This window comes from Scyliorhinus canicula, chromosome 10 (genome assembly GCF_902713615.1).
Source record: "Scyliorhinus canicula chromosome 10, sScyCan1.1, whole genome shotgun sequence".
Taxonomy (NCBI): domain Eukaryota; kingdom Metazoa; phylum Chordata; class Chondrichthyes; order Carcharhiniformes; family Scyliorhinidae; genus Scyliorhinus; species Scyliorhinus canicula.
This window is the reverse complement of record NC_052155.1, coordinates 45,890,447-45,903,697: the sequence shown is the minus strand read 5'-3', so window position 1 is coordinate 45,903,697 and position 13,251 is coordinate 45,890,447. Positions and strand designations below refer to the sequence as shown.

General features: G+C 50.6%; 1 protein-coding gene across 1 annotated transcript in view; it reads left to right on the top strand.

Moving 5' to 3' along the window:
• The window catches only part of map3k22 (mitogen-activated protein kinase kinase kinase 22), a 178,938-nt gene that overhangs the window by 131,650 nt on the left and 34,037 nt on the right, over positions 1–13,251 (top strand). Inside the window, 1 exon segment of the mRNA XM_038808845.1 lies at positions 5,948–6,096. Within this exon segment, the coding sequence (XP_038664773.1) occupies positions 5,948–6,096 (149 nt within the window).

Here is a 13,251-nt window from a genome sequence, read left to right as displayed (position 1 = left end):
ATAAACACTGTGGTTAGTTTCACAGCAGGCTACTTGAGATCTATTCAAGCATGAAAGTAAATGAACATATTAAATCCAGACATCAAGCCATCTGGAAGCTGTCAATTACAAGCTAGTAAAAGCTATTTCTCTTTGAAGTGAATAGAATCCTTGCAGATCAAAAGTTCTGAGACATTTTAAAGCCTTCTGATGTGATTTTGGCTTCCTATTAAGTTGCAGCTGCTACTTTCTAGGCATCTGTCTAAGGCAGCAAGTGTAAGGGGCAGGTGAGTGATAAAGCGGTGATCTTTACATTGTTTCTCACTGGACAGCTCTTTAGCTTCTAGACTGACGTGGTGGTGGTGGGGGGGGGGCTTCTCTGCCATGTGGGGGGTTCTCTGCTATGTGGAGGGGTTCTCTGCTATGTGGGGGTTCTCTGCTATGTGGGGTGGTTCTCTGCTATGTGGGGGCTTCTCTGCTATGTGGGGGGGGGTCCTCTGCTATGGGGGGAGGGGCTGTCTGCTATATGGGGGTTCTCTGCTATGTGGGGGGGGGGTTATCCGCTATGTGGGGAGGGGTTATATGCTATGTGGGGAGGGGGTCTATGCTTTGTGAGGCGGGGTTCTATGCTATGTGAGGGGGTTCTATGCTATGTGGAGGGTCACTGCTATGTGGAGGGGGTCTCTGCTCTAGGGGGTTTCTTTGCTATGTGGGGGATTCAATGCCATGGGGGCTCTATGCTATGTGGTGGGGTCCTATGCTATGTGGGGTGGTTCTATGCTATGTGGGAGGTTCTATGCAATATGGGGGGTTCTCTACTATGTGGTGGGGTTCTATGCTATGTGGAGGGAGTCTCTGCTTTGCGGGGCGTTCTCTGCTATGTGGCGGGTTCTATGCTATGTGGGGGTTCTATGCCAAGGGGATTCTATGCTATGTGGTGGGGTTCTATGCTATGTGGTGGGTGCTATGCTATGTGGTGGGGTTCTATGCTATGGGGGTTCTATGCTAGGTGGGGGTGGGGTTCTGTGCTATGTGGGGGGCTATATGCTATGTGGTGAGGTTCTATGCTATGGGGGTTCTATGCTAGGTGGGGTGGGTGCTATGCTATGTGGTGAGGTTCTATGCTATGTGGAGGGGGTCTCTGCTGTGGGGGGTGGGTTCTCTGCTATGTGGGGTGGGTGCTATGCTATGTGGTGGGGTTCTATGCTATGTGGTGGGGTTCTATGCTATGTGGAGGGGGTCTCTGTTGTGGGGGGGGTGGGTTCTCTGCTATGTGGGATGGGTGCTATGCTATGTGGTGGGGTTCTATGCTATGTGGGGGATTCTATGCTATGGAGGCTCTATGTTATGTGGGGTGGTTCTATGCTATTTGGGATGGTTCTATGCTATGTGGTGGGGTTCTATGCTATGGGGTCTATGCTATGGGGGTTATATGCTATGTGGGGTGGTTCTATGCTATGTGGTGTGGTTCTATGCTATGTGGAGGGGGTCTCTGCTGTGGTGGGGGGGTTCTTTGCTATGTGGTGGGGTTCTATGCTTTGTGGTGGGGTTCTATGCTTTGTGGTGGGTTTCTCTGCTATGTGGTGGGGTTCTATGCTATCTGGTGGGGTTCTATGCTATGCAGGATGGGCTCTACGCTCTGTGGGGAGGGGTCTCTGCTATGTGGGGTGGTTCTATGATATGTGGGGTGGTTCTATGCTATGTGGGGTGGTTCTATGCTATGTGGGATGGTTCTATGCTAGGGGGGTTCTATGCTATGTGGGGTGGTTCTATGCTATGTGGGGTGGTTTTATGCTATGTGGGGTGATTCTATGCTATGGGGGTTCTATGCTACGGGGGTTCTATGCTATGTGGGGTGGTTCTCTGCTATGTGGTGGGGTTCTCTGCTATGTGGTGGGGTTCTCTGCTATGTGGTGGGGTTCTATGCTATGTGGGGAGGGCTCTATGCTATGTGGGGAGGGTTCTCTACTACGTGGTGGCGTTCTATGTTATGTGGGGTGGGTTCTCTGCTATGTGGGGAGGGTTCTCTGCTATGTGGCGTGGTTCTATGCTATGTGGGGGGGTTCTATGCTATGTGGGGGTTTCTATGCTATGTGAGGTGGGTTCTATGCCATGTGGGGAGGGTTCTATGCTATGTGGGGTGGTTCTATGCTATGTGGGGGGGTTCTATACTATGGGGGTTCTATGCTATGTGGGGTGGTTCTATGCTATGTGGGGGGTTATATACTATGGGGGTTCTATGCTATGTGGGGTGGTTCTATGCTATGTGGGAGGTTCTATGCTATGTGGTGGGGGTCTATGCTATGGGGGTTCTATGCTATGTGGGGTTGTTCTATGCTCTGTGGTGGGGTTCTCTGCTATGTGGTGGGGTTCTATGCTATGTGGTGGGGTTCTATGCTATGTGTGTGGGTTCTCTGCTCTGGGCAGGTTATCTGCTATGGGCGGTCTCTGTGAGGGTGGGTCTCTGGTGGAAGGTCGCTGATGGGGGTCTCTGATCAGGGCCGGGATTCTCCCCTAACCGTCGGGGTGGGGGGCCCCGGCATGTCGGAGTGGCGTGAACCACTCCGGCGTCGGGCCGCCCCAAAGGTGCGGAATTCTCCGCACCTTCAGGGGCCAAGCCCTCACATTGAGGGGCTAGGCCCGTGCCGGAATGGTTCCTACTTCACCGGCTGGCGTGAACGGCCTTGGCGCCACGCCAGCCGGGGCTGAAGGGACTTCGCCAGCCGGCGTAAGTCCGCTCATGCGCCGGAGCGTCAGCGGCTGTTGACATCATACCGGCGCATGGGAGGGGGGTCTCTTTCGCCTTCTCCATGGTGAAGGCCATGGCGTAGGCAGAAGAAAAAGAGTGCCCCCATGGCACAGGCCCGCCCACCAATCGGTGGGCCCCGATCGCGGGCCAGGCCACCGTGGGGGTACCCCGTGATTCACAGCAGAATCTCTTGCGATCCCTGCCATGCAGAAATTTGCATGGCAAGGGACAGTGAATTGTTTCTTGGCTCGGCTCCCAGCTCCAGCGCATAACAGAAGCGATTCCGCTCTGGGGGTAGAACATAGGGCTGGATTCTCCATCCCGCCGCGCCAGATTTCTGGTTCACGCCGTCGGCGGGATTCTCCATTTCGCCAGCTGGTCAATGGGGTTTCCCATTGTGGGTCAGCCCCACGCCGTCTTAAACCCCGGGTCTGCCAGCAAAACGGAGCATACCGCCGGCGGAGAATCCAGCCCATAGTCCCCGAACGGAGAATCCAGCCCATTGTCTTTGGTCACTGCTGAAAAATATGTTCCTGTCAACTAATTCCATATCTCTCCCTGGCAGTTATTTGACATTAAACCAATCTCTTCACAACCTTGGCTTCATATTTGACCCTAGGATGCACTTCTAACCACATTCCTGTGCCATTACTCAGACTGTCTATCTCTACCTCGGAAACAGCACTCTGTTTCAGCTCATCTCCTACTGAAACCATCAATCATGCTTTTGTTATCTCTACATGTGATTATTTCAACTTAATCAGTGTTGTCTTCTTACATTCTACCCTCCATAAATTTAAGGTAATCCAAAAAGTGTGCTGCCTGAATGCCTCCTTGCACCATTCCAGTTCATCTATCACCTTGTGCTTGCTGAATGATATTAGTTCTCGGTCAAGCAATGTCTTGATTTCAAATTCTCGTCCTTGTTTTCCGAGACCTTCATGGCCTTGCCCCTCCCTATCTAGCTCCCGACTTTCCAAGATACCTGGGCTCTTCTAATTCTGGCCTCTTAAGAATTCCTGATTTTAATTACTCCACCATTGGTGGCTGTGGCTTCCGCCACCTATGCCCTAAACATTGGAATTTCTCTCCAAACCTTTTGACCTCTCCCATCTTCCTTTGAGATATTCCTTAAAAGCTATGCTTTGACCAACCTTTTGGCTACCTTCCCTAATATTGCCTTGTGTGGTTTGGTTCTATGTTTTTGCTTTGTTGATCTTGTGAAGTGCTTTGGGATGTTTTATTATGCCAAAGGGACTATATAATAATAAGCTGTTATAAATAAATCTGGAATTTAAAAAATCAGTAATGGCAAACACAAAACTACCAGATTATCAAAACTCTACAGTTGCCCTTTCAGGAAGAACCCTGCCATGGTCTGACCTGCTTGTGACTCCAAACCCACAGTCCTCAGAAATAGCAGCTCAGTTGTATCAAACTGCCCCCACGGGAAAGCGTAGTAAGAATAAACCCGGAAAGCTACCCAGCATAGGTACTGTAGGAATCGACCAACAATTAAACTGAAAGTAGTTGATGTTCCTTTTAAATGGCGGCAATGGAAGGTCTCTGCCTGCTGTTAGATACATGTGTGAAATGACATTAGCTCGAGCCCTGAGCTCCAAAATGGCAATGCTGGCATCAGATTGGTGCTACATGTGGACATCCCGCTCTGCATCCTCCACATATCTCTGCTGGATACTTTGTGCATGTGATGTTGCCATCACTAAAATAACGCCTGGCGCAGTTAGCTTTGAAAGTGCACTATAGGTTCCATTTTGAAGACAGAACTGAAAAATTGGGTTCTCCGGAGTGGAATTTTGCAAAAGCTGACGTCAATTTAACTTATTATCCAGTAGCATGGATAGAGGATTGGTTAATTAATAGAAAGCAAAGAGTTGGGATAAATGGGTGTTTCTCTGGTTGGCAATCAGTAGCTAGTGGTGTCCCTCAGGGATCCGTGTTGGGCCCACAATTGTTCACAATTTACATAGATGATTTGGAGTTGGGGACCAAGGGCAATGTGTCCAAGTTTGCAGATGACACTAAGATGAGTGGTAAAGCGAAAAGTGCAGAGGATACTGGAAGTCTGCAGAGGGATTTGGATAGGTTAAGTGAATGGGCTAGGGTCTGGCAGATGGAATACAATGTTGACAAATGTGAGGTTATCCATTTTGGTAGGAATAACAGCAAACGGGATTATTACTTAAACGATAAAATATTAAAGCATGCCGCTGTTCAGAGAGACTTGGGTGTGCTAGTGCATGAGTCACAGAAGGTTGGTTTACAAGTGCAACAGGTGATTAAGAAGGCAAATGGAATTTTGTCCTTCATTGCTAGAGGGATGGAGTTTAAGACTAGGGAGGTTATGTTGCAATTGTATAAGGTGTTAGTGCGGCCACGCCTGGCGTATTGTGTTCAGTTTTGGTCTCCTTACTTGAGAAAGGACGTACTGGCGCTGGAGGGTGTGCAGAGGAGATTCACTAGGTTAATCCCAGAGCTGAAGGGGTTGGATTATGAGGAGAGGTTGAGTAGACTGGGACTGTACTCGTTGGAATTCAGAAGGATGAGGGGGGATCTTATAGAAACATTTAAAATTATGAAGGGAATAGATAGGGTAGATGCGGGCAGGTTGTTTCCACTGGCGGGTGACAGCAGAACTAGGGGACATAGCCTCAAAATAAGGGGAAGTAGATTTAGGACTGAGTTTAGGAGGAACTTCTTCACCCAAAGGGTTGTGAATCTATGGAATTCCTTGCCCAGTGAAGCAGTTGAGGCTCCTTCATTACATGTTTTTAAGGTAAAGATAGATAGTTTTTTGAAGAATAAAGGGATTAAGGGTTATGGTGTTCGGGCCGGAAAGTGGAGCTGAGTCCACAAAAGATCAGCCATGATCTAATTGAATGGCGGAGCAGGCTCGAGGGGCCAGATGGCCTACTCATGCTCCTAGTTCTTATGTTCTTATTTGTTTTATGTTATGTTGGGTAACACGTACTCAAACTTGACATCTTCTACTTCAAACGAATGTAACATTATAAACGGTAAAACATTGGGGAGTAAGTTACCAGAGAAAGTAACTGGGTGAGGTTGATGTCTTAAAAGGCGAAAACATAACAGCCTTTTCCTATATTAATCATTTTTACTTTCTTTAAAGTTAAACAAAGAAACACACTTTGTAAGGCGTGCACAGGAACTGCATTTTTAACTTCTTTTTTCCAGTAGCACCCCGAGCTCCCATCAACTGGAGACTGGGCAAGTTCCTTGGACGGGGAGCATTTGGAGAAGTTTACCTGTGCTATGATGCGGACACAGGGAGAGAACTGGCAGTCAAGCAAGTGGCTTTTGATGCAGATAGCCAAGAGACGAGCAAGGTTGGTGACTTTGGTCCAAAAAGTATGAGTCAACTTCGAATTACTCACGAGTTCTAGATTATTGTTAGACTTGGCAGGGAGTTGAGCAAAAATCTGTGCCTTTTATTGATTTGTTCTTTTCCAGGAAATAGCTGCACCTTTATTTTGACCAGCAAGGTTATAGAGATTACTTTTAGTTAACATATTTTGCCTTCAACCACATTCTATACAGACCGTGACAGGACTTTATTCTAAATCTTGAAGAAGGCTTTTAAGCAAAATAACAAAAGGAGCAGACGATAGATGAGGAGAAATTCTTTACGCTGTCACGATGGAATTTTCCCAACATTTGTGTGTGTCAAGTTCAGACTGAAAACTGACCTGTATCTCGCCAGATGCACAGCCGAGTTTTCACTCCAGATTTTCTGGCGCTCTGGGTGGGATTTACTCAGCCCGGGGCCGGGCCGGAGAATCGCTGCGACCGACGCGAATCATGCCACGCTGCCCGGACGCGATTCTACACAGAGTGGAGAATTAGCGGCGTGCCGCCGGTTGGGGCCGCTCTACGGGGCCCCCACAGCGATTCTGGGCCCAGGATGGGCTGAGCGGTCGCAACAAAAAACCCGAGTCCTGCCGGCGCCGTTCTAATCTGCTCTTAGCCAGCGGGATCACGGCGTGAAAGGGTCCGGGGGCGGCCTGTGGTGGGGGGAGGGGTGTTTGACCCCGGGGGGGGGCCTCCGGTGTGGCCTTGTCCACGATCGAGGCCCGCCTACGCCATGTTGTGTTTGGGCAGGCGCGGAGAAGGGAGCCTCTGCGCATGCGCTCATTGGCGCTGGTGCCACTGCGCATGTGCGTGTTGGCGCCGGTGTCACTCCGCATGCGCGGATCCCGCGGCACCCAGTTGACGCCGGGACCAGCAGCTGGAGCAGTGAGGGTTGCTCCAGTGCCGTGCTGGCCCCCCTGTAGGGGCCAGAATTGCTGATCCTGAGGCCATGTTGACGCCGTCGAGAAACGGCGTTTCCTATGGCGTCAACATTTAGCCTGAGGATCAGAGAATCCCGCCCTCTGTTCCCATAGAATCTGGGGGCATGGTTTGCGCTGTCATTCTGGCATGATGGGGCCTGATAGAGCTGATAGAGATCGGGGAGGCACCTTTAAAGGTCTCCAATCAGTGCTGAAAATAAACTCCCTCCACCCTCCCAAAGGGCACGGAGGATCCCCCACAAGCACCAGAACGACCCGGGCACTCTTTCCCTCCTCCCCTGCCATCACACAAGTGGCAGCACAGTAGCATAGTGGAGCGCAGCATGGTAGCATAGTGGTTAGCACAATTGCTTCATATCTCCAGGGTCCCAGTTTCGATTCCCGGCTTGGGTCTGCACGTTCTCCCCGTGTATGGGTGGGTTTCCTCCGGGTGCTCCGGTTTCCTCTCAAAGTCCAAAGATGTGTAGGTTAGGTGGATTGGTCATGCTAGAATTGCCCTTAGTGTCCAAAATTGCCTTTCGTGTTGAGTGGGGGGGGGGGTTACTAGGTTATGGGGTTAGGGTGGGGGTGTGGGCTTGGGTAGGGTGCTCTTTCCAAGAGCCAGTGCAGACTCGTTTGGCCAAAATGGCCTTCTTCTGCACTGTAAATTCTATGAAAAAAAGGTATTGGGGTACTCTCGCCCCTCACAGACATCGGTGTTCCTCTCCCCTCACAGGCACCGCCACCCCCACCACACATAAAGGGAACGTCCCACCCCCCCCCCCTCCACCCCATGGGGCACCCGAGAGAGCCCACCTCTGGCACTGCCAACCTGCCACAGCGGGGGGTGGGGATAACCTGTGCCAGGGGACAGTTCCAGAACACTGCCCAGGCATGTTTCTCTTCCTCCGGGGTTTATGTTTACCATGGCACCCCAAGCAGGTTCCCCTGGACTGATTCCTTTTTTCATACAGCTGTTGTAAACGTTGCCGATATCATATCAGCAAAGTATGAATATTCAGTGAGAGGGGATCATATGTCTGGAAAGCCCTTTAATGATATTCAAATTTATTAAAATGTATCGAAATGAGATCTGGGTGGGCGCCCCTTTATGTCACAGTGAAAGGATGGGGTATATTGGGAAATTAGGTCTCGCCGCCGGTTCCAGGCTCTCGTGGGATTCTGAGCCCCCATCATATCACCATTTATGCTGATGGGTTTTTTTAAAAACGTATTTTATTACAAACTTGTATCAAAGCGGGTTACAGCCAGTAAACACCCGGAAACATACTTCCCAACAATCAACAGTCTGTACAGATTTTTCCCCTTTTTCACTCCCCCTCTCCCGATCACCAACCCCCCCCCCCCCCCCCCCCCCCCCCCCCCCCCACCCCCTGCGATGAATAGCTCGTTAAACACAGTCCCAAACTGTGGTGGTATGAACGTGAGCACTGCCATTGGTGCAGAGCATTGGTTTCCCATTGGCTGGCTGGCTGGGCATGTGCCTCTCGTCCGATTGGCTGGGACTAGTCATGTGACTGCTCACCAATTGGTCGAGAGGTAAGTTGACCCCGCCTCCGAGGCAGGGTATAAGTATCCAGAGTTCCCGATGGTCGGCCTTTCTCTGTAGTCGACCACCGGGCTAACAACTAGCTGATTAAAGCCACAGTTTGGATCTTCATCGTGTCTCGAGTCCAATTGATGGTACATCACATACCTATTCTCAAACTCCCCACTTAACTCCTTAATGCATACTTTATCTTCTCTAACCACAGGTCACCCAACCATGCTACTCCCCCCAGTGGCGATGCCAAGCTCCACTCCAGCAAATTTGTCGCTGTTCAATCAGAGAGGCGAAGGCCACAACATTGGCCTTCCTCCTCTCCGTGAGCTCCGGCTTCTAAGAAACCCTAAATATCGCCATCAAAGGGTCCAGGTCCACCTCCTCCTCCACTATCCTAGCTAAGACCGCGAACACTCCTGCCCAGAATCTTTCCAACTTTTCACAACCCCAAAACATGTGTGCGTTATTCGCTGGCACCTGCCCATACCTCTCACACTCATCTGTTACCCCCTGAAAGATCTCAGTCATTCTCGCCCGAGTCATATGCACCCTGTGCACCACCTTAAATTGTATCAGACTCATCCTTACACCAGAGGAGGTCCCGTTTACCCTTCATAATGTCGCCCTCCATACTCCCCAATTGATCTCTATTCCCAACTCCGCTTCCCATTTCTCCTTGATGTTCACCACCCGCTCGCCTCCCTGCTCCCCCAGCCACTTATATGTATCCCCAATTTTTCCCTCCCCGTCCATATCTGGAAACAGCAGTCACTCCAGCAGGGTGTATCCCGGCAACCTAGGGAACCCCCTCCAGACCTTTCGTGCCAAGTCCCTAACCTGCAGATACCTGAACTCACTACCCCTCGGCAGCTCTACCCTCTCCCGTAGCTGATGCTGATGGTTAACGTGGGCTCAAAATTCCACCTGTTGTTACAATCTGGAATGCAATGCTTAAATACTGGTGGAAACATTCAGTAACAACTTTCAAAAACAGAATTTGATCCGTACTCGAAAAGTAAAAGTTTGTGTTTGCTGTGGGGAAAGACCTGGGCAGTGAGACAAATTAGATCCTCTTTCAAAGACCTGGCACAGGCACAATGGGCCAAATGGCCTCCCTCAGTGCATTAAGATTTTATGAGCAGTGAGCATTCTGCTCCATCAGCTTCCATCCTCCAGAATATCCGTCTGGATATTCCATTGGTTACATTCTCAGTTTAAATTGAAAAAAAAGATTTTTATTGAAGTTTGCATTTTTACACTGACAAGATATAGATAAGATGGTAACAGTTTACATGTTGTTCCTCCCCCCCCCCCCCCCCCCCCCCCCCCCATCACCACACACACACACACACACACACACACAGTTATGCTTCTCTCTTTCCTCCCCACTTCCCCTTTTCTGCTGTTTCCGGATTTTTATCCTAGGCCCTTTGTTTCACCGTAGGTGGTTGGTTTGGTGTTTGACTTATTCTTGTAGCTTTGTGATGGGCCCTCTTGTCCCTGGGTCAGTCTCTCTCTGGGCTCCTCTTTGGTATTTCCTTTGGTCTCTTCCGTCCCCCATTGACACCCCCCCCCCCCTCCCCAGCCCTCATTCCTCTCTGCTTTCTGTATTCCCGGTGGTTCCCGTGCATCCCCCTGATGTCCACCCCCATTCTAACAGTGGTGTCTTTGAACAGGTTGGTGAATGGCCCCCACGCTTTGTGGAAGCCATCTTCAGATTCTCAAATGGTGTATTTGATCTTCTCCAGGTGGAGAAATTCCGAAGGGTCCGCCAGTCGGTCTGCAGCTGTGGGTAGTGCTACTGATCGATAGCCGAGCTGGGTCCTCTGGCAGGCGATTAGGGAAGCAAGGCAAAGGCATCAGCCCTCTTCCCCTTATGAAGTTCTGGCTGGTCCGAATTCCTGAAGCCTGCCACTCTCTGGCACGGCTCCACCCTCACCCCCACGACCTTGGACATTGCTTTGAAGAAGGCATGCTTAGAACATGTGGGCGTGGTTGACCAGGCCTCCCTGGCATTGTTCACATTTGTTCTCCACCTCTGGGCAGAACCTGCTCATTCGAGTTCTTGTCAGTTGTGCCCTGTGCACCACTTTAAGCTGCATGAGGCTTAGCCTTGCGCAGGAGGAATGTGGAGTTGGCTCTGCTCCGTGCTTTCTCCCCATTCCCCACCCCATTTCCATTCCTAATTCTTCTTCCCATTTCTCCCTTGATCCATCCAGTGGGGAGCATGTCCTTTCTAAAAAGTTATTTGCGTCCAGTAACTCCACCAACATTGTGTCTCTCGGGGCCCTTGGGTACCTCGTCATCTCCTTGAGGAGAAAGTTTTTGATTTGAAAATGTCTGTTCAGTAATTTGTCTCTCTGTCAGGTTTTCTAAGGTTGCAAGTCTGTCCCCTGACCGTCAGTACCCCCCTCCCCCTCCAGGTGGTTGCTGCAGATGGGGACCATGTTGGACACCTCAGTTAGACCAAAATGCTGCCTTATCTGGTTCCAGGTTCTTAGTGTTGCTACCACCAGTGGGCTGGTTGAGTATTTTGCCGGCAGGAATGGGAGTGCTGTCGTGGCGAGGGCTTGGATTGTCGTTCCTGTGCAGGTGGACTCCTCCATCTTCACCCATTCCGTGTTAGGTTACTTCACCAATCTCCTCACTCTCTCGGCCATGGCTGTCCAGTAGTAGCATTACGAGTTCGGGATGGCCAGGCCTCTTCCACCCCTTTGCCCCACCCCCACACACACATGCCATAATCATTTTGCCTACTGTTTGGAAAAAGGCCTTGGGGATGAAGACCAGTATGGATCTGAACAGGAAGAGGGACCTGGGCAGTACGTTCATCTTGATCGTCTGCACCCTCCCTGCCAGGGAAAGCGGCACTGCATCCCATCTCTGCAGGTCCCTTCTTCCGCCAGACTGGACAGATTCCACTTGTGGATCCGTGTTCAGTCCTGAGCCATCTGGATCCCCAGATAGCGGAATTTGTTTTGGGCTATTTTAAATGATAGACCCGCCAGCTCCACCCCTGCCCTCTCGGGTTCACCGGGAAAACTTTACTTTTATCCCGGTTGAGCTTGTAGCCCGAAAAGGCTCCGAACTCTTCCAGAAACGTCATGATTTTGTTCATGCCGCTTTGCGGGTCCGAGATGTAGAGGAGCAGATCATCCGCATAGAGTGAGACTCTGTGCTGTCTGTCTCCTCTTCAGATTCGCTTCCTGCCACTCGTGTCTCGCAGGGTGATCACCAGGGGTTCAATTGCCAGTGCCAGGGTGAACTGGAGCGGGGACAGTGGGCATCCCTGCCTGGTGCTTCTCTGCAACTGGAAATATTCAGAGGTGTGGTGTTGGTCCGGACGCTCGCCTTGTGGACATTTTACGGGAGTTTGACCCATGAGGTGAATTCTGTCTCGAGCCCAAACCGCTCCACTACCTCTAAGAGGTACTTCAATTCGACTCTGCCAAAGACTTTTTCTACATCCAGGGAGACGATCAACTCTGGCATTCTCTCCCCAGATGGGGGTCAGTATCACATTCAACAGCCGTCTGATGTTTGTAGATAGCTGTTTACCCTTAACAAAGCCTGTCTGGTCTTCCGCGACCACCTCTGGTATGCGGTTCTCCAGTCTCGGCGCCAGGGCTTTTGTGAGTATTTTCGCATCCACATTGAGTAGCGGAATGGGTCTGCATTCCGTTGGGTCTTTGTCTTTTTTGGGTTGTCTGTGTTAGCGTCGGAGGCAGGATGCCCCTCGCTAGTGAGTCTGTGAACATCTCCCACAGGTGCGGCGCTAGACCAAATGTACGCTTTTTCTGGACGTCCGCTGGGAACCCATCCGGTCCTGGCGCCTTCCCCACCTGCAAGGAGTTGGAGGCGAAGCCCACCATGACCTCTTCCAATCCTAGTCTATCATCCCCTACGACTGGTGGCTCGGAGGTGTACAATCCCCAGTAGAAGGCTTTGAAAACTTCATTGACATCTTTAGGTTCAGCTACCAGTCTGCCATCCCTCAGCTGCGCTATTTTCCTTGTGGCTGCCTACTTTCTCAGCTGGTGAGCCAGCAGGCGGCTGGCCTTCTCTCCATGTTCATAAAAGTCCTCTGTGTCTGGTGGAGTTGGTGCACTGCCTTAAGTCCATTTGTGCTTCTTCCTCTCCACCATACGCACTATGTTCGGGGCCTCGGAGTTTCTTCTGTCGACCTGCAGGATGGAGTAGATCAGTTGTTGCCTAGCTGCCCTCTCTTCCCTATCTCTACGAGAATATTGGCTATAATTTCTCCCCTAATCACTGCCTTCAGTGCCTCCCAGAACGAGGAAGGTGAGACTTCCCCATTCCGGTTGCTAGTAATGTATGCGCCTATGGTCTGTGATGTTTTCTGGCAGAAGACATTGTCAGCTAAGAGGGTTCTGTCCAACCTCCAGGAGGTGTGTTGGGCATTGCCTGTCTCCAACCTCACATTCATGTAATGTGTAGTGTGGTCAGAGATTACCATTTCTGGAAGCACCGATTTCCCCACTACAAAGAAGTGTACACCTTATGTACTGGTGAGAAGAACAATAATTCTTTCTCACAGGGTACAGGAACCGCCATGGTTCCACTGCCCTCATCTGCTCCATGAATGTTCCCAGTTCCCTAACCATGCCTGTCATTTTCCCCATTCTGGG